Genomic DNA, 21,996 nt, shown 5'->3' with positions numbered 1-21,996 from the left:
GTAATTATTATTTTTTGATTAAGAGGGGGGCGACATGTAGTTATGATAATTCTATCATTGAAATGTATTCTATAGCAACTGGAAATTGATTTAGCACATTTTCTACAGACACCCCAAATTAGTTTGCTAAAAGTCCATTATCAGGAGAGAGTCGAACAATTTAAACTATTTGAAATTCCTGCAATCCATGCTAAAACCTCTGTCCTATATTAGACCTATCAGATGTTTCAAGGCGGTGAAGGATCAGTATGAACTATAAGGCTAATTTTTATATAGGAGGGAGGTGGAAGTCTTTGAGTCAGGTAAACCTACAAGTTCCGAGAATAAAAGTTGGTTATAATTTTCTAATGAACAAATTAAAGATTATCTAAGCTCTAGAGTAGAAAATGTGATTGAACACTCCAAAGAAATAGTGAATGTTTTTTTCTTGGAAAAGTCATCAATAGTGGGTAGAGGTTGTTGCTATGAAATAATAAACGTAGAAGCAAAGAATGCCAGTATAGACGATCTGTTTATGGAAGAGAAACCAGGGTGCTTAGCACAAAACAAATGTGGTAAGGTTTCTAAATTGTATTTGAATGAGTTTGTGAAACCAACATTGAACATATGTAACATTTTGCCGGTCTGTTCGAGATGATAGTACTGCAGACTGGCAACTTATTTCCTGAAGTTGTCAAATTTAGAAGAGTAGTGAAATACAACGTTTCACCTTCTTTAAGTACTCAACTACATGTGTACATTGAACCAAGTTCCCGAATAACATTTCCAGGCTGTGCATTACAGATATCGGTTTCAACTCGGGCAGTGACTAAAATGATTTTTGTGAGAGAGCTAGTAGCAGGGTCACTAATAGCACAATTGTTTGAATCGGATTGGTTGCCAACTTTACAATACCGGCTTAATAAGATGTATAAAGTGAAATAAATATATGCTTGCAGAAACAGGATCAACAGATATATGTTTTGAAGTATATCCATTTTTTACTTAATCTTCAGTTGAACTTTCATAGAAACTACTACAGAATGAATTTACTGATATCAACATTCTTGCAGTCAAAGTATGTGGTCGTATATTACTAATGTAGATGTGCAGGTTTTTCTTTTACTGTATTGTGTTTTATAGAATTTGCCAAATTAGAATTTTTCTTAAAAAAAAAAGTAAATGTATTTCATATAGTTAATGTGGATGTCCCAAAAATTAAGGTTTGAGGCAGTACTACTTACAAGAGAGATTTATCACTGTGGGAAAGTTCCTTATAACAACAGAGAGGTAAAGTGAACATAAAGGGGCATACATGTACAAGAGATATGCTAGCAAGAATGCTATCTTTTTCTCCAGATTAAAAAAATGCATGAAACCCCGATAGCTGGGAGTTGAAAAGCAAGATCATTTTGGCACCTGTAATATTTTTAAATAGAACTTCTGCTTACCAAAGAAACCACCAAAGAGCCAGATCGGCTGGACAGACTTGCATTGCTCTACAAGTTTTGTATTTTTTAAGACCATACTAAGAATAATTATATAGATGTCATGAATGCCAAAAAGTTTACCATACGTAGAACTACAATAAAAACTATTAAAAAACTTACGGAAGGGTCAGTCCATAAAGAACATTTTGTACAGTCTCGGCAAGGCGCTCCTGGTGATTTTGGATGTTGGCAGAAGTGGTCGTATCCACTGATGGGGACTCGGCAGAGGTAGCACATTTGGGCACCGCAGCGGCAAGACATGCGGTTGCAGCCTTCGGATTTGATGAGACCAGTCCCACACTTGTGGCATTTCCTAATGCGGGCAGCAGTCATTTTCTCTTCACTAGAAAAAACACGAAAAAATTAAAGGATAAAAATGAAATAACAGAATATACTGTAAAAAAAAAAAAAAAAAAAAGAAGGAAGGATTTAAAATAGGGGCTGGACACAATTGAAACGAAATATAATTTTTGTCAATTAGTATGCAAAACAGCCTTTCCACCAAAAACGTTTGCTGCAAATCTTAGATGGGGTTATCAACATTTTCATCCTTGCACAAGCGCATCAAAATTAACCATAATTTAAGAAAACTAAACAAGAATAAACAAATACGTAAACATATGGGAAAAAAACCTGAAGGAAAGTTATTTCTAAAAGCACTTCTGCTATTCTTAAAGCACATCTGTTTCTGTAAACCACCTACTTTTGCAGCATCTTTCAAATCAGAAACTGACTTGAGAGCTAGCAGTGAGCTGAGCAAGGGAAAGGTAGCTTCTCGGGTTAGATATAGCAACAAAGACAACGAGCCTAGAAAAGAATTAGGCTGAATTCAAATAATGCTTCTGGAAAAAACACAGGCCATAGGCAACAGGGAATGGGAACCCCCCTCCAATTCCCCAAATCGCTGCCTGCATCATTATGGACGAAACTTTAAGCACCACTTTGGTCATTTCTATTAGTGCTGAAGTAGCCAACATTGTTCACAAATTCGTCCAGATTCACTTCAACAATGCTTCGTCCATAAATAGTTTGTATTCAATAGCTAGTGTAAGCATAGTGGTTCACAGTACTGTGCTCCAAGGATCGAAGAAGAAAATGTTTCTTACAACGTAGCAGAGTGACCAAATTAGACACACTGATGCGAAGATTTCTTTAAATGGCCAGTTCTGTCCACACAGACTCTTAAGGCATCTTTTCGCTTCCAACAATTCTGTGAATGGTTCACCAAACATGATGGCTCCAAACAATGTGGGTGGATCACTATCTCATTAAGGTGAAAATAAATCAGAAATTCAGGAATAGCAGGGAATGCAAGGCGATACGTTAGCCAAGGCTGTGGTGCTGGCCACCGCACTTTTTCCTAAAATCAGTAGTTTCAATGCCTTACCTGTCCCCTGCTACGGCCTACCCAAGCAGCCCTGCATCAGCTGGCTCTGGATTGATCTCATTTTATTTAAGATTCAAATAGTGTCTCTGGTGCCTAAACGGACTGTCAGTCAGCACTGCATGAAGCAAATTCTAGATAATGGTACCTTACATGGAGTCAATATAGGGAACAAATGCATGTGGAAAAAAAAAGTTTGTTTTATTACACTGTAGAAAGACATACAAAAGTAAACACGAGACAACATACAAATATACTGAATTGCTTAAGCTATTCATATAGAGAAAGACAAGATCAGCTAGGTCTTGCCCCCGAGGACCCAAATGATAAGCCCCCTTTCTCTCGTGCTGCAGCTCAAGATGCCAGAAGACCTGAAATGCTGAGTCAGTACCATTATCAGTATGTGCATGCCTCTCCTGCCTGAGGTCTGCTGGGAACACGCTTCGCATCGCACTGTCTGATTTAGGTAGTGAGCCATCCTGATTGACACTCTCCGTGCTCAACAAATCCAGCAATGACGGACCACAGAGAGCCCCCTGATGTGCGGAGGATTCTGCGATGCGGGCAATGGTCGTGATCCTTCCTTTCAGGCAGACCCACAGCTACAAGCATGTGGGATTAATGTGCTGCTGGCAATCTGCACAAGGAGGGAGCTGTAACATTGATAGAAACTGACCTGGAAGGCCAAAGAAAACAACTCCTGGCTCTGAGGGTGAAAGTATAATGAATGGCGAATTGACTGTCGGCTGTGTAGACTCACACCATGAGCCACAGGTGCCAGGAAAATACCAGTAATTAGCCTTGAACAATGTCACAAACACACTCTTTGAAAGGAGGATGCAGTGGTGTATGAATATAGTAGGCGCCCGGTTCATGTAATGTGGGAGATGCTTCCTCCATGCCTAATTGAAGTCTCAAAGTTGACTGGTTGTAGGATCCTTTTGCAACATATAGGATGGATTTGGAGCTACATCACTTCCTCCTTTTGCATGGCACTTGCAATTGATGCAGCAGCTACGACTGAGGATTGCACTTTTAGTACTTCCTACATGTGCAGATCTGAGTTCCTAAATGCCTCCCTTACCACCTGGGGCCCTGTAACTGATCGATCACACACGTCACAATAATAGTGGACCATAGCTGGCATCTACAGGGGGTCACAGGAAAACAAGACCAAATCCATGCAGAGACCCAACAATAACAAGAATTTAAGACCAGTGGAGGATAAGATAATCTACTTGAACAACTATTTTAACATGGTCCTTTAAGAATTAAAAAAAAAATAGGGCCTGATCTACACGCTGTACATGGGCTGTTTGAGACCTAACAGACCACATCAGAGAGAGGTCATAGTAAGGTACTGGCTGTGGATGACCATCATCAAAACTAAGCAACACAGAAGACAGATAACAATACTGCAACGTAAGACTTCAATGTCTGGCAGAGCCCAAGTGAGAGTGGCCATATTAAAGCCTTTAACCATGGCTTGATAGACAAGGTTCCTTGCCATTTGCTCCTAGGAAAGAATGGCCCTATACTGGTGAAATTTGTGCCGGAGGAGCTTTTGGAGAGTAATGACTCACTTAGGGCACCAGGAGGGTGAATACCAAAGTGTCCAGGGAAGGCACATATGGATTGGTCCTTTTTTGCGACATTATTATTTTGGATGACAATTAGTGACAAGATTGTGACATTCATAAAACAGCTATTCAATTAATGATTGCCAATTGCATTTTGGATCTGAAACAGAAGAATATGAATAAGGAGCTTGTTTAAAAGTTCACTCAAATGGTGATTCGTAGGCTAAAGGCACGTTGGTATGTGGTTACTAAAGGAGGTAACATTGGCTCTTTCCTGTGAAAATCTGAGTTTAAGTGACCTTTTCTGAAGATTATGCTCCATCAGATGGTATGTTAAAAGGATCTAGGTATGTTTACAATGTTTAGCGTAAATATATAGGCACATCTGATTCAGCACAATATTTTTGAGACCGCAACTGTACTCTGATGAAATTACAGTTAAGGGACTGACACTTGTGCGGATATATTTAATGTTAACAAAATGAATAGGACTATTTCCTCTTTGGAAGGCCTCCGTGGGTCATCTAGAAAAATTGAGAATTTTTATCTTTCTAGCATTTTGCAATTGCATGGCTCATTATTCGTTCTGTGAAACAGACAAGTATTTGTGGCTTATCATCCAGAATTCATGAAGCTGTCAGTAATCCCGAAGAATGTAGTACATACAAAGTGTCATTGTAATGCTGGAATTTAGTGTCAGAGAGCTGAACAACTGAATATTATACGAGATCACCATCAGTTTATCTACATCAAGGGTAACTAAAGTATTTGTGTGTTCATTTTTTATTAATGTCTAAATATGTGGGTGGTGGTGGATTGCAGCAAAATACTGACTATAATATTTTGTGTTGGTGAATATGACTTTAGTCAATGCCAGAGTGACACTCTAAAGGTCGCCATCTATTAACACTGCTTTAAGTCTCTATTTTGCAGTTTACATTATTTTCCAAAAACATCATTTACCTGAAGCTTCCCACAGAATTGTGAAGAGACTCCATTTGTATATTCTGAGCAATATAATTTAGCAAACAAATTATGAAAAGGACTAAATACTTATTGATTCTTAAGTGAGCTTGTAAATTGCTCAGCTGCAGATATTGGAAGAACATTACTTTATTACCCGATTGTAATTTCAATTGATCAACATGTTTAAGAGATGGGAGGCATAGATTGCCTAAACTGTCATGAAGTTTATAAGTCTATGGGATTTTCAATGCTTTCTGTGTATCCCACCAAACTAACTGTTTCACAAATAGTTTCAGTTTGACTTTTTTATATTTAAGGTTGTTGTATTTGATGAGACAGGGTAAATTTTAACAATAGGGAACTGACATTTATTATAATTGCAATGATAAGGCACTAGTAGAACCTGAATGAAGGACAATCTAGCTGCCCAATAATATGTTTGAAAATTGAGGTGTGCCATGCCATCTTCTAGTGCAACAATGGTGTCAAGGAGAATCCATTAAAAGACAGGTTCTGTTGAAGCTATCAGAGTATCTTGTATATGGGCAGCTAGTAGTTTGGAATATACTTGGACTCTTATTAATAAAAAAGTTGGGGCAATACGTAGTACCTCGCTGCATCTTTCTGGGGTTTGGAGAAAAAAAACAGCAGTAAGTTCTTCTTACAAGGACACCTAGCTGAAAAAACTCCAGGCATACCCTCAGAAATCTCTCACAAATTTGTTCTTGGAGCATATCAAACATCTCTATTGGGAACCGATCTTGGTCAGATGCTTATACTTTTAACCAAGCTTATTGTAGGATCTTCATCTTTAGAACCGGTATAGGCGTCCTTGTGATACTCTCTGGAGAAGGTTATATTTTACTTAAAAAGGTATGAATAGCTTGTCGATAATCCTCTTTTGTTTCAGTGTACAAAGTTGAGCAATAAGTTTCAAAATTATTGATTATCTTGTTTGACGTAGTAATTTTTACTTTTGATGTTAAAATGACTAAACTAAATTAAATTGAATTTCCTTAAACTGGTTTGCCTTTTCAGCATCTTTCAACCGTTTTCCTATAGCTCAGTTGATTCCAATACTATTTTTTGCAGTGCCCTGCCAGAAGACCCATTATTGAATTTAGTTTGGGCTTCTTGTAGTTTTGCACTGTGACTAGCTTGTAAACTAAGGATAGTTCTCGCTTTCTAGCAATGATTGCTAGTTTAACATTGCATTTACTAATTTATGTGTAATGTTATTTTCTTTAGTAATGAAAAATGTATATATAGTCTCAAAGATCAGTCTTAAAAGAGTCCCAAAAAGGAAATATAATGGCAGAGCCTACAATACAGAAAAGAAGTTCGTCAAAGTTTTCAAATATTGCTGAAATTCTTTATCTTGACTCAAAGTATGGTAAAATGACCAAGTATAACTAGCTCCATGTAAAAGTAATTCTTGGGTCAACTGGCATGTTTGACCAATGTCTAGGTGCTATAGTAAAGTCTGAGCACTGATCTATAAACTCTCTGGGGAAAAGGAAACCGCCAATTCTAGAGGAAGCCTGGTATTGGCTAGAGTATAAAATGAATTCAGGAGTCAATTTGAACAAATAATTACCTTTCAACTCTTAATGGATCTAAATGGATTATGATCATGCATTTTATTCCTATGATCAGGGGTTTTCAAAATCCTTTCTAGTGCACTTAATGTAGAATTACAGCCCCTCAATAGGATTTTTCAGTTTTCATCTCCAGCTTCAAATATATTGTGGGAAAATAGAGTATTCAATAAAATTCTATTTTTTTTTTTTTTTTTTTTAACAGTGATAACCTATGAATTTATCAACTTTGCCAGATCGCTTCTTAAGAAATCCCATTCCTTTCCGCCACCAAAGGTAGTTACCACTGAGGTACATACCTTAAGTGATTCTACGGGGCCTTGAGATGGCTGGAAACAGTCACACTCCTACATTAAATAGCTTTCAAGTGCAGCAAGGCAAGAACTGAATCAACTCAAATGAATGAAAATCTAATTAAACAGATTCTAAAGGAGGTGCTAATGTGCTGTGGTAATTTTCTGAATACAGGAAGAAGGGTTCACCCAATTGAACAATGACAATACAAAAAACTGAACAGAGATCCTACCAATGACTTCAGGTGAGAGACTGGCAGTTTGGTGAAAGAAGAGGTTAACACATGGTGGCTCAAACAAGGGCACTTTATCACAGACCAACAAAGAATCCTTTATTTCTATATTCTACCGAAGATTAACAAATTACCCCTAGTTCCACCTACAGACCACTAAAAACTGAACTATCATAATTATATAATTTATTTTCCTTTAGACCACAGTGGCTGATCATATCACTTTGAAAGGATACAAATATGTTTTAACTCTGAACAAGAAGCGCATCTTCGACCATTTCAATGAGATCCAATCAACCCTGGGCAGAAAAGCCTTTTATACTAATATTCCTAATGAGGCTACTCTATGTATGTGGAAAACATTCTTGCACAATCTGATAGTACCAGTGATTATGATCCTGGCAGAAATAGCTGTTGCAACAAAAGTCTTTTATAATTTGAACAAAACACTTCCCTTTAAATAGGCAAGACTTCAATGGGCAGCGTATTGCCTCCAAGTCCACTCTGCTTATATGCCCATGGCTTTGTAATAAATCACATCTATGCCACTACCACTTCATTTTTTGTAATCATGAACTGCGGAAACCTTTTATTTATAGGGTCCTTATTTGTGAAGGAAGCAAAAACATTTAAAATGTTTCAGGTATGTGTCCACTGAATTACCCACACCTGCTTTTCAATTTGCATAGCAGTAGATTTTAGGCACCATTCTTTCAATTATTGATGAAAAGCCAATTAAGGCAGCTGAAAGGTGAAATCAGTCATAAAACAACAGGTAAAAAATCACTACTGTTATTCAGCAGCCAGTGCCCAAGATAAATGACAAATGTCTAGTTTGGAGAAATTCTACAAATAAAAAGAAACTGCTCAGACCAGACATTTGATGAGCAAGGCAACATATTGGCTACCAAACGTACAGCAAAAAACAATTGCAAGAGTATAATTAAGCAATCTAGAAAACGTGCCAGGAAAAACAATCCTGATGCACTTCTAGAAACTACCAAAAAAGGATCGAATCACTGGTGTCACCACTTTCCCAACTATCTCAAAAGAAGTATCATAACAACAAGTATTGGGACATTTTAAATGTGGGTGGAACAAAATCTATTACATTTCTGCCTCTTTAATGGCAAAATGAGATTTCAGTGATCATCATATGCATATGATGCCAACACTATGGAAATAGCAATTATATTCTTTAGTAATGGGCCACTAACCTTGTGGGACCTGTGGGGTCTGTAAAGCCACAGAAAAGCTACAGATATTGGTCTAGGCCTCACTGATCTGAAAACATGACTCCTCTCTGATCGGGAAATACACTGTTGGGAACAATTTCTAAACAGTACCCCTGTGCTCCAGTAGGTGGCGTCATTCGGCTCTGCGTCTGCTTAGTCTGCACAGAAAGTGGCATGCGTAGTGCCTATATAGGTGCCACCTCAGCGCGCCGACATCAGTTTCTTTTAACGACCTTACAACGTCAGAAGGACAGATCCAGGAAGAAAGCTGATGGACCGGTAGCCTCAATAGGGTGACTGTTAGACCTGGTGGTATACCGTATACCCAGGGTTTGTATGTTAAAGGCTACTAGTGGGGCTGCAGCACTGATGGTGCTATCCACAGAATTAGTCTTTCAAACCTGTCTCAGGCCTGCCACTGCAGTGCCAGTGCGTGCAACTTACTTCGACTTGGCATGGACTACTTGCCAAGCCTTAAATCTCCCTTTTGATTACATAAAAGTCACACCTAAGGTAGGCCCTAGGTAACAATAAGGGCAGGGTGCTTTGCAAGTAAAAGGTAGGACATGTACTTTTATGTTTTGCATGTCCTGGTAGTGACAAACGGCCTATTTTGTTTTTCACTACAGCGAGACCTACTCCTCTCAGGTTAGCATTGGCAATTCCTTAATACACGTTTAAAGTGTATTTCCTTATCAGAGAGGAGTCGTTTTTTTCGTGTTTCATATCTTTGGAATAGTAATGATAAATCCTCCTTATCAGTGAAGTTGGATCTAATATTACTATTTTTGAAATGCCGCTTTTAGAAAGTGGACATTTCTCTGCACTTACTGCTCTGTGTGCCTGACAGCATGTCTCAAATACACGTCAGGGGTGGGTGACAGCTACACTTTGTGCATTCCCTCAAGACAGCCACAGCACAGGAAGGATGGGTGTGTCTGAGTACTCATCTACATACATCTGCATTATGAAGGCCTTGCCTGGGCAGGATAAACAGGGCCAACACTTCACTTGAGTAGGTAGTGTCCTGTCTGCACACAAAGGGCGGCTTTATCTCCCATAGATAGCCTGGTAGACAGGTCTAGGATGAAACGGGAGCCTGTGCACTGTACAAAGCTGCTTTGAAGTCATCCTCACATCAAAGGCACCTTTGGGAACAAGTACTGGGGCTCTGACCCCCTAAAATCAGACACTTCTGGATCTTGAACTGAACCTCTGTCAGAAGTATTGCTATTCTGCTTAAAGGATTCAAACGAGCTGCTGACCAGGAAGGCCTGCTTTCCTGTTTGTTGCTCTGCTGCTCTCTGACTATGCTGAAGGAGAGCTGGACTCTGCATTCCCTCCAAGTGATCTCTAACGGCGTATTGGCTTGCCTCCTGTTGCTTGAGACTCCGAGATATCAAAGTCTCTACCCCCGTTCCTGTGCCTGGCTCACTGGAAGTGGTCCAGATACTTGCAAAACTGATTTAGACACATATCCTGTCTGCGTGTAGTAGAACGGGCACATCAACCCGGTTGCAGGAGTAAAATCAGTGCATCGTCTCAGAACCAGCGCTTTACCTCCAGAAATCGATGCACCAGACAGCGTATCACCACTGCTGCAGTGTGGGAAGATTGACGCATCGCCTCGACTGTGTGGCAGAGACTAGCTCATCGATCAACATCTCTCGACTCCAGCACCAGTCTTTGAAAGAGACTACTCATCTTCACTGCATGGTGAAGATCGATGCATCTCGTTTGCAACCAGGAAAGGTAATTTGTTCATTGGGGTCTGCTTGGGTCCTGTGGCCAGCCGGCACTCCATCACTGTTGCCCGAACTGTGACTTTGACCTGTTAAAGCGTGCACTCACGTAAACATTTTGCGCTACTTGCTTCTAAGCGCTTTTCCTCATTTATTCTTTTAAAAACCAATCTCTCAACTTCTATAGATTGGATTTTTGTCGTTTTGGTCATGTTTTGTTAATATTATAATCTATTTATATAAACCTGTGTGTAGTCTTTTTGTGGTGTATACACAGTGTTACTCTGTGTGTGTGTTTTGCACAAATACTTTGCAAATTGTCTCTTTAGATAAGCCTGATTGCTCTGTGCCTAGCTACCACAGGGTGAGCACAGGTTATCTTAGTGTGCATCTAGCTTACCCGGACTACAATTGTGGTTTTGCTTTGCCAGGGTGCATACCTTTGACAACCAGATTCCCAATTTTTAACAGTGACTCTATGCAGAAATCAGTTTGCAGAGAGGGGAGGATTGGTAAGAAATCTGCAACTAGATAGTCTCTCTCCCAGATAAGGCATTACGAAAGGTAAATAACTTGTTCATCTGATAAAGACCTTTAGCTTCAGACTCCGTAACTTAGAATAGATACCCAAGAAAAAAAACCTCCACAGAAGTGGGTTAGCGAACAGGTTAGAGCAAAAAGTTCTGCAGGACCGAACGGGTAAACAGCTCAGCATGACGGAACATCCAGGCAGTGGTGCCTGGTGAACGTGTGCAAAGACGTCCCCTTTGCTGCCTGACAGAAGTCCAGAACAGGGACTCTGCCAGTTTACGCAGTAGTCGCATCCTTGGCTCTGGTGGAATGAGAGTGCAAGCTCTCAAGGGGTTGCTTCTTGGTCAATGCATAGAAGATTTTTATCACCATTGTGAGGTGGTCCGTTTCTGCACAGCCTTGGAAGCAAAGAAAGTAGTCAATGTGATATTTTGTCCTACATGGAAGGGTGCTACCACCTTCGGAAGGAAGGAGGCCCGGGTTCTTAGAACCAGTTTATTTTGGTAGAAAATTGTATAGGGAGGGAGCACAGAGAGATCTTGCAGTTTGCCGACACTCCTGGCTGATGTGGCTACCAGAAAAGTCGTTTTGAAGGTAATATTTGAAGTGTACAATTGTGCAGTGTGTCAAAAGGTGAACACATAAGAAAGGTTAAGACCCATTAGGGCATGATGAATGGTCTTAGGAAAACAGATGTTGTAGTCCCTTAAGAAATCGAGTCACAACAAGTGACTTGAACAAGGAAGGTTGGCCCGGCAACCGTAAGAAAGTCGATGTGACTGATAAGTAACCTTTAACTGCGTCGAGAGCCCTGCTGGGCTAGAGAAAGAGTAAACAGTAAAACTTAGGATAAGGGTGCAGAAAGAGGGTCAATGTTCTTGGATGCACACCATGTTTCAAGTTTTTCCTAACAGTAGGTGTATACCATCTTGGTGGAGAGACGCCAGGCTGCCAGAATACCATCACAGACTTCAGGAGGAAGGTCGAAGGCTGTCAACTGCGGATGCTCAATATCCACTTATGAAGGCAAAGCGTGTGCAGGTTTGGGTGCAAGATCCTACCTGCTGCTGCAACAGAAGATCCTCCCGAAGGGACCGACCGCCTGGTCGGGGAACAGATGATCATGCTTAGGAGTTCGGGATACCAAACTCTCAATGCCCAAGTCATTCTTGTGGTCCCATTGTTCCTAATATTCTTGAAAACTCTGGACAGAAGTGGTATCGTCGGAAAGACGCACAGGAGACCTGAGCTTCCCTCAAGCGAAAACCATGTTTTGAGCCAGAGCTGCCTTGGAAACGCCAGCATGAGACCTGCTGATCGTTGCGCTTTTTCGGCAGTGGCGATTTGATCGAACCAAGGTTCTCTCCAATCTTGGACCACCTCCAGATGGAGAAACCATTCATGATCCAATTGGCATCAGCAGATGAGTTTGTCCACTTTAGCATTTAGAGAGCCTACCAAGTGTTGAACGACCAGAAAAATTCCCTGCTGTTCCAGCTATTTCTAGAGACTGGGGCCAGGACCTCAGCCCACCCGGTTTGTTGCATTACCACATAGAAGTGGTGTTTTCCAGCAATACCTGAACTAGCCTTCCTTTGATTGTAGGAAGGCAGGCTTTTAACTGCAGTCAGATTGCCCGCTGCTCGAGCAAGCTGATGTGGAGCTGGAACTCCGACGGAGGCTAGAGTCCCCTGATCTCCACCTCTCCCACCCCAAACCATGAGTGATGAATCTGTCACTACAGTCAACTTTGGAAGAGGGAAGGTCATGCCATGAAGCCCAACGGCCTCAGAGTCAGTCTCACTGAAATCCAGGATAGAGGCAGAAACATCGAATCATAGCCTGAATATCCTGGACTCGCCACTCGGGGCAATAGGACTGAAACTGCACTGTGTCCAGAACAGCTTTGGTGAAAGGGAGCGTCTGAGAGGGTGTAAGGTGTGACTTCGGCATGTTGATAGTGAACCTCCGTGAATACAGGAGGTCTGCTGTTGTGTGGAGGTGGAAGACTACTTCCTGGGGCGAGCCCTCTTTCAACAGCCAATTGTCGAGGTAGGGGAAGACTGAAACCGCTGCCCTCTGCATGTGAGCTCCAGCCACAGGAATCTCCTTGATAAAAACATGAGGGGTGCTGGTAAGGCCAAAGGGGATCCCAGGATTTAACCTGAAAGTTCAGCAGTACCAGACATTATTCGGAACGAGGGCAGACAAGACGGGAGCTAACATGAGCATCTTCAACTTCTCTTATTCAGGAAGAAGTTGAGAAGGCACTGGTCTAAGATAGGACAAGGCCTATGTCCTTTTTGGGCAACAGAAAGTAGCACAAATAGCAGATGACCCGCTTCTGATGCCGGCACCATCTCAATGCCACTTTGACCAAAACAGCCAGTACTTCCTAACGGAGCAAGGAGAGCTGTTCCTCCGCTAGCCAATCGTGAGGTGGGGTTTCCAGAAAGGGAATGGAGTAGCCCCTCTGGACCATCTGTTTGACTCCCTTATTCGATTGTATGGACTGCCAGTGGGGCAGGTGATGGCGAATCCGGTCCCCCACTGGGTGACAGTGCTGTAATGAGAGCAAACTAAAAGAGCTTAGGGGTGATGGCTACTGGGGAAGGCAGTACACTGCGTCAACCCCTGGCATGTTGCTGCACGTTTGTGGGAACTGAGTTTGTGGCCATGAAAAGGCTTGGAAGCTTGCAGGCTGTGGTGGCTGGGTGGGAAATGGCATGGTTGGTAGCTTGTTCTGTAGCCACAAAAGAGGTCAATGGCAGACTGGGGGTGACGGTGAGTCATGGATAGGTCTAAAGGTCTGGGGTTATCCCTACTTTCTTTTAAACGCTTAAAATGGCGAGAGCCATCTAAGGACATGTGAATGAGGGAAGATTGGATATAACCTGAAAAGCAAGTGGTTCTCAACCACCAGTGATGTCGGACTGCCAGCAACAATGCAATTGCTCTGCCCAGCGAGTAAGTTGTGTTCAGCCCACATCTTATAGTGAACTTCGCTGCCTTTTGCACATCAGTAATAGTTTGGGAGAGTATGGTGTGGGTCTCCCCTGAGACGTTGGGCAGCACTTGTACAACCAAATCCCACACAGTGTGGGTGTCTCAGCCCAAAGGGCATGCAGTGTTCACTGACCGTAGTGCTAGGCTGGAGAAAGAGAACAACCTCTTTCCAAAGGTGTCCAGCCTTTTGGATGGCCTTATGCAGTGGAGTGGTAGGAAACTAAGCAGGGTTGATTAGGGAGGTGGAGGTTTGGACCACCAAGCTCTCCAGGATGGGGTGGTGGGCAATTGTCCTGTGCACAGGAGCCCCTGTGCAGGACGCACAATATGCCAGAGTAGGGCATCCGTAAGCGCTTCATTGTGAGGGTTGACACTCCCAGCTCAAGCACTTCTGTCAAAACCTTTCATCTTGACTGTCACTGAGGACAACTGAAGGTCAAGGACCTCAACCGCATTCCGCACCCCTACTGTAATTGTAAATCTGGCTCCCTCCTCCGTATCCATGGTAGGAGAGACCAAGCTAGTGTCCTGTGAGGTGTTTAACCCACTATTATCCACTAGTTCTTCATATCAGTTATCCTCTGGTTCATCTAGGGGATTATGCATTAGGGTTCTCAGAACCCTTCCAATCGTCTCCATCTTCAGGCCTATCAAAAGAAAAAAGCGTTGGCTTGGTCTCTCAGGACATGGTTCCGGTTGGCACAAAAGTCGACAATGGGCAACGTTGATCCGGCTCTGAATTGGAGTTGGGAATGATAATGGAGTCTGCCCAACTGCTGAGTATTGGCTGCGCCGGATACGATGGCACGTGTGAAGGCTCCAAGGAAAATTGCAGCCTTGCTGGTGGAGTCGCTCCAGATCCAAGAGGCCCCACTGGCACTGAGAGCGGACCCACCAGCGGGAATCCAAAGGGTCCCCTCCCAAACTCGTGGGGCACAAAGGTGCTCCAGAGGAATCGTGAGGTCCAAATATGAGGTGCATGGTCTCACAGAACTCCTTAAGTTTGGTGGGGTCACCAGTAAACTCTGGGAGGTACAGAGTGGAACCAGGCACTGAATCTGTGTAGGAGCGAGGCCTTGTGTGGTGCAGACATTCCCGCACCTCGTCCGATGACTTGAACTGGTTGAGAGAAGTCAGAGAAAAATTTGACAGTTATCTACATTGCAAGGTTCAGAGTGCAAGTGTTAAGTAGAATCATCCGTAAATGTTTTCACTAATTATTCCTGAACCTAGGGACAAATTAAGAACCACCTCAATTAAAATCGTGCGTTACCATATATTTTGAAATGAAAGGACTTTTTATTGAATTTTTCAGTTTTCAGAACACTTCTGAACAAGAAAAGCAGCCACGATTTTGTTGACTACGTTGGGAAATTAAATTTAAACACTAAAAATAATCAGCTCATAATATTCGTTAAAGACTCAGAAAGGTACTACCTCAAGTAAAGTAGGAAGTGATTAAATACGTTGCCTCTATATGAAACTCTAGGAGCTCCAAAATGACCTGTGACTCCAATATAACCCGTGGACGACCAGCCACACGAAGGACAGAATTGAAAGGAAGTGTTGTGGTAGCAGCACTACTATACAGGCACCATTTGTAGATCTGACTAACAAATTCTACACAGGGCTTCTTTGATTGTTCCTCAAGCTTTCAAGGGAAATGCACCAAGTTGCCCAAGTCCTTTCCATTGATAACTTTGATCCCATAGTGCTCTAAAAAGTAAAATGCGTAGCAACAAGGTGCTGTAAGGCTGAACGCTCATATATAAAGCACTCAATGTCAAATACTTAATTGTAAAATGTCAGAACAATGATTGCCTAGTTCAAAAACACAACATCAAGCAACCTTGCCTCCATTGAAGTGTTAATGTCTATAACTCCAGCACATAGAGTGCCTCGAACTAATGGTGACCACTCCTAACACCCCCACATCTTAAGCTATATTTCTAGGTCAATAACCATACAAAGTAGAGAAATGGTGGATAGAGATCACCTCAATGTACAGATGTTCTCAGATTAAGAGAAATGTACTGCATGTATGCTCCTATGAACCTGATGTGTGACGGGGACACCAACGAAGTTGCAGGCACATCGAGGCTCTGCAGCTTTTTTTTTAGGTCTCGCGACCTATCAATGCGCGCAAGCGAGAATTCATGTGCTCGAAATCCTCGTCAAACCAAGGGCTTCTTGCGCTGCGGTTTTCATTAAGTTCACGTGACTCACGTGACCAAACAAGCACGCGCATTCACTGCCGCACAGCACATCAAAGGGCTTCGCCCAGCGTGCGCTCTGCGGCTTCTCCTCCCCTAATTGAATCATGGCTGGCCGGCCGTACTTTGTTTCCCGGCCGGCCGCTCTTAACGCTTGTTTATTTTTTGTTGTTGTTGTCGACTTGGTTTCCTTTTGCTGTGTTTGTACCAACAGCTATGCTGTGTATCTCTGATAGGAAGGAGGAAAAAAGGCAACATCATTTCTTCCCTTCCAAAAGAGCTACTTCTGGGTTTCGACGTTTTGGTCTGTCATGATTAGAAGAGGCATATACATCGCTTATTCTACGCTATGTGACAGCAATTAATGCCAACCACTTAATACATTAGAGCAAACTAAAGCTGCCCTGTGTGTGCGTTGTGTATGTGTATATCTCAGAGTATTTACGTGTCTCTGTTGTGCGATTGCATTTATGTGCTTGTGTGTCTCTTTGGAGTATGTCTGTTTTGTGTGTTCATTAATGTGAACTTGCTACATGGCAAATACCCTTCACTGTGACATCTGGTTGTGTTCTGCGATGTCAGCTTTTTTGTGGAAAGCCCACGCACTGATTGTTAAAAAATAAGCCTAGTAGCCCACATAGGCTCTCGCAATTCAACATGGCGGGCAACGTGTGTAGTGTGGGTCCATTCCAGCCTGTACAATCTAACCATGTGTACTCGTCATTAGGTGGAGAAGGTTTTAAACCACAGTCTCACTGAGGTCCCCGGTACAAAGGTTTACATCAGGTCGTGCGTCTAATGAAATGGGTTTCAGCGATATTCAATTTTGCTAATGATAAACACACGGCCTGGAGCAGGAGGTTTGACACCCCCTGCACGCTGAAATGCAAATCTGGACATGATTAAACTTTGCGCTGGCCTCCAAAGCTCTCTGCATTTAATTCTCAAATGGATATGGCCCTTAGCAAATGGGCAGCTGTTAAAAGGTTCCCCAAAGCAAGCGATGTATAGTGTGCTGCAGCCTCAGGATATAATGCCTATCTTTATTTATATCTTGGAGTGTGCGGTGACAGGGCGGCGTGGCTAGAGACATGCTTTGTGACTCTCTGCATTTAATTCTCAAATGGACTTTCCCCTTAGCAAATGGGCAGCTTTTAAAAGGTTCCCCAAAGCAAGCGATGTATAGTGTGCTGCAGCCTCAGGATATAATGCCTATCTTTATTTATATCTTGGAGTGTGCGGTGACAGGGCGGCGTGGCTAGAGACATGCTTTGTGACAGTGCGAGTTATAACGTGTGTGAGGGAGAGAAGGTTGTGGCGAGCTGTAATTACAACATGAGCACAAAGACAAATATATTGTTCGATACATAATTCTTTGCGCGTAGTATTTGCGCTGAAGTTTTGATTAATGGATTTAAGTGCACACGAACCGAGTGCATAAATGTGTGTGCCCAAGTGCTATTTACAGCGGAGTGCGTCCTGTAATGGCCTAACCAACTAAATATATGTGTGAGAGGTGTGTGTGCATACGTATTTAGAAATATCAAATATAGGGTGTTACAGCATTCAATCGTAGGGGGCGTCCTGTGAGGTATATAAAGCCCCGTTCAGTACATCCCATACTTACTAAAACAGGTGGATTTAACGCCACAGACACACGGTAAAACGTGAATGTGCTTCGACATGAGACGCACACAGAAGGAGCAGGTACTTATCTTAATCGACAAACAGATGATTCCCTGCCCTGGGGTAACAAGCATTAGATGCCCTTCATCGCCGCATGGAAAAACTCGACCCAAGGCAAAGTTTACCTACATTTGGTAATATTTGTTGATGTGTCTTGGGTTGACACTGTTACATGCGAATCGCGGCTTCGCTGTCGCTGTTTCCGTTTTTTTTCCCACATGTTGTTGCTGCGTGGATGTAAAAGAAGGTTCGCGCATTGTGTAAACACCGTATTCCACGCAGAGGCCTGTCTATACCAGGGCTGAGTGGTGGAAGGAAGTAGTGGTGTGGCCCAGAGGCAGGGCCCGGACAATAGATTAATCAGTGAAGTGTCCCATGAAGAGATGGGACCCTCTTTCAAAGAAAGGGGAAGCAAGCAGACAAAAACAAATCAAGCAAGTCATACCAAGACACAGAAAATGAAGCCACTTTTCTCCGTCGGGAAAGTGTCAATAAGCCACCTACATATTTGTATGGAAAATAGTTAAATATTTCGTTACAGGAGTGCGTTTAAGCCTATTGTCAGCGTACTTTTCTTTTTTTTTTTCTTCTTTAAATAGCTTCAGGAAGACTGCCCGTCACAAAAGAGCGAACAGGATGGATTCCTTCCGGACTGAAAGCAGTCCGGAGGTGCACTTCTGCAACAAAAATGCTGCCTTTTACAGCTCTGCAAGAACAAACAAGCACTGGCGTTGCCAATAGGTCTCGCAGTAGGAAAGTTGGAGCTATTACAATTGCAAATAACAATGCCTTTTATTTTTGGTTTCATTTTAAAAACATAAAGGGCGTTGTCATTTACAAAACCAATAGCTCCAACTTTCCTACTGCGAGACCTATTGGCAAACGCCAGTGCTTGTTTTCTATTTTTTTTTGTGTGGTGTTTTATATAGCGCTAACTAGACCCGGAGGTGTTAGAGTGCTTTACATGAGCACCAGTTATGTTACATATGGACGCATTCATTTTTTTTGTTAGGCACGGAGAGATTAAGTGATTTGCTCAGAATCACAGAATGTTGAGCGTCCCTGCCAAGACTTGAACCCGGCTCCCAGCTCAGAGATCAACCGCCATAGCCTTTAGTCACATTCTCTCCCCAATGCTTAAGACTCACAGATTCACAAGAGGTTGTAACATCACTCACCTATACAGCTGGTAAGTCCGTAATGACTGCTTTAGCATATCTCATTTCAAAGCCTGAAAAAAGCTACGCTGCTCAACAAAGTGTAGGGGTATCCATCAGTTCACACACTAAGCGCCAGGATACCCTCGGAGGCGACACTACACTTTACAAATACACTTAACACACTGTGCCTGATCGCCTGAAAGTGTCGTCTTTATCACACTAAGGTCTTTACCGCTTTTGAAATCTGTGCTTCATTTTTCTGTACAATCCTGGGCAACTTAAGGGATTTAACCCCTTTCCTGATGATACATTTAGAGTGGAAATATTGTGAATTCCATATTTAACATCCAACTCTCTCCTTTAAAATCACTGTTGGGTATTCTCCTGTACCGCCCACCGGGAGCACAGGGTCATTTCTGCAGCTCCCTGATGGAAGCCATCATCTCGCGTGCCTACTCCTCCCCTAATTTCACAATACTGGGAGATCTAAACATCCACTTTGATGACCTCTTGGACAAAGTGGCAGGGGACTTAATACTAGACCTGGCCTCATACCTCATACTTTCGAAAAATCACCAAGCCACGCACGTAAAAGGCCATCTATTAGACCCCATCTTCTAAAACTTAAATGAACTAAAGACGAGTAAGCCCCTCCCCACCCCTTGGTCAGACCATTTCTTAGTACCATTCAGCTGGCAAACCATCACCGAACCCCCACGTGGACCATCACCCCACGCCCCAGAACGCCCCTGGTCAAAATTAGTCCCTGATGACTGGGGACGCGAGCTCGAAATCACCACCCCCTCATTCAAACCAGACCCAGTTTTAGCAGACGAACAATTCTCTACCTGGATAGAAAAACTCATTAGATCAAGTATTGCCCAAAAAAATCCTACTGAAAAAAAGGGGAACCTTCAAATTCCCTTGGTTCACCCCAGAACTCCGCGACCAGAAAAAACATTGCAAAAAACTGAAACGCATTTGGAGGAAGGACTGGACCAATAACAAAAAAGTAGAATACAAAGCAGCCATCAGATCCTACAAAGTCAAATTTGAAACAATGCAGGCGGCTTTCTTTGAAGAAAAAAATCCAAGCCTCCGCCAACTCCTCCAGGTAAACATTCTGTATTGTCAAAAAACTGCTGAAAGTTTCAGACCCACCCCTGTCACCCGACCCCTCGGGTGACACCACCGACCATCACCCCACCCCCCCATCACCAACCTAATAAACACCTCCCTACAACTGGGCATCGTACCCCCATATTGGAAAAGGTCTACAGTTAAAGCTCTGCTAAAAGAAATCCCATCTGGACCCCCTAGAGCTGGGCAATTACCGACCGAATCAGCAAGGTGGCGGAAAAATTCATTAACCAACAGCTCTCCACATTCCTAGAATCCAACAGACTCTTACACTGCTCGCATACTGGCTTCCGGCCGGGCCAGAGCACAGACAACCCACCTCTCCCCTTCTCCTCGCTACCTGGGCCACTCTCAGCCGAGTGTTGACGCGGAGTAGTTTGGTCCCGGGCAGGCGAAGATTCATGGCGGCCATATTGGGTGGGTGCAAGCGCTCTGATGCGCTCTAGCTGCGCATAAAAGGGGACGGTCCTGTCTAGGCGCAGCAGACGCGACCAGCGGACGTGCCGGAGTCGTGCCAGAGTCCTGCCCGTCTGCGCCCGTCAGCGCCATGGAGGCGCCGGGACGGCTGTTCGAGTAGTCAACCATGGCCAGGTTAGCTTCTACTAAGACTCACAGATGCTAACCGAACTCAAACTCCCCGTTAAGAACTGTCACCACATGCTCACCCCGGAACTGCTTCTAGATACTCCCTTGTGCCACTGCTTTGATAGCAATACCACCTTGCACCGCCCTGCGCCCAGACAAACGCATTAGGACTGAGAAAACCGAGCTCCTCTTGCCGATCATTGAGGCTGGGTTCCTCATTAACGCTAGGTCCCTAGTTAAAAACAATTGTGCTTTTAGGGACTTTATCTCGGAAAGAAACCCTGCATGGGCATTTGTCACTGAGACCTGGGCCTCCGAGTGCTCTGGGCCGGAACTCTTAAACGCCATTCCCGAGGGATAATCCTTGGCCAGAATCGATAGGCAGGTCCAGGGGAGGGGGGGGGGGGGGTGGGGGGGGGGGGGAAGGGGGATAAGGAATACTTCACAGTACCTCTATAAAATGCCATATCGAAGATCTCCCTGTAGTGTCCTTCCAGGCCATGTACTTTGTCCTTAGCCCCGTCCCTACTATCTCCTTTGCAGGCATCCTGATCTACAGGTCACCGGGCCCCAGGACTAGTTTCAGCCATGACCTATCGCAAGTACTGGAACCCTATATGGATAGGTCTAATTTAACTATCCTAGGGGATTTTAATTTTCATCTGGAGGATGACGCCTCCAGAGATACTACTCACTTGTTGGACTCCATGACCTCTTGTGGACTAACTCAAACAAACAGTGATAGGGCCTACCCACTCCGCCAGACACACGTTGGGTGGGGTTTTTTCCAATGACCCTAGGATAAAGATAGGGACCCCCCTTTCTCTGTCTTGGTCAGATCTAGCCGTTCCTTTTGACCTTTCCTTCCCCCTTCCCAATGCTGCGCAGGGAGACTCCAGCAGATGGGAATTAAAGAGAAACTTTCGGGGGATAAACAATGAAACCCTAGCCCCTTTTCTGTCCAGTCCTTTGCCCCTTCCTACCAGGGGAACTGACACCTCGGCCCTTGCCCTCCACAATGCTATTTCTAAAGCCGTTGACACTTTGGCCCCGCTGAAGCAGCACTATGCTGCAAGGAAACGCCCCACAGCACCCTGGTTCTCAGACACTCTTAGAGTGCTCAGGCAGGGCTGCAGAAAGCAGGAGAGGCTCTGGAGATTCCACCTTGACCTCCT

The 21,996-nt window shown here is 43.4% G+C and overlaps 1 protein-coding gene across 8 annotated transcripts in view; it reads right to left on the bottom strand.

Moving 5' to 3' along the window:
* The window catches only part of RNF216 (ring finger protein 216), a 776,933-nt gene that overhangs the window by 74,227 nt on the left and 680,710 nt on the right, over positions 1–21,996 (bottom strand). For all 8 annotated transcript variants that reach the window (XM_086940659.1, XM_086940658.1, XM_086940657.1 and 5 more), the window contains one exon: positions 1,590–1,812. In XM_086940659.1, the coding sequence (XP_086796785.1) occupies positions 1,590–1,812 (223 nt within the window). The remainder of the gene's footprint in view (positions 1–1,589; positions 1,813–21,996) is intronic.

The sequence above is a fragment of the Lissotriton vulgaris genome, chromosome 10, assembly GCF_964263255.1.
Source record: "Lissotriton vulgaris chromosome 10, aLisVul1.2, whole genome shotgun sequence".
NCBI classification, from domain to species: domain Eukaryota; kingdom Metazoa; phylum Chordata; class Amphibia; order Caudata; family Salamandridae; genus Lissotriton; species Lissotriton vulgaris.
This window is presented reverse-complemented; position numbering and strand designations above follow the sequence as displayed.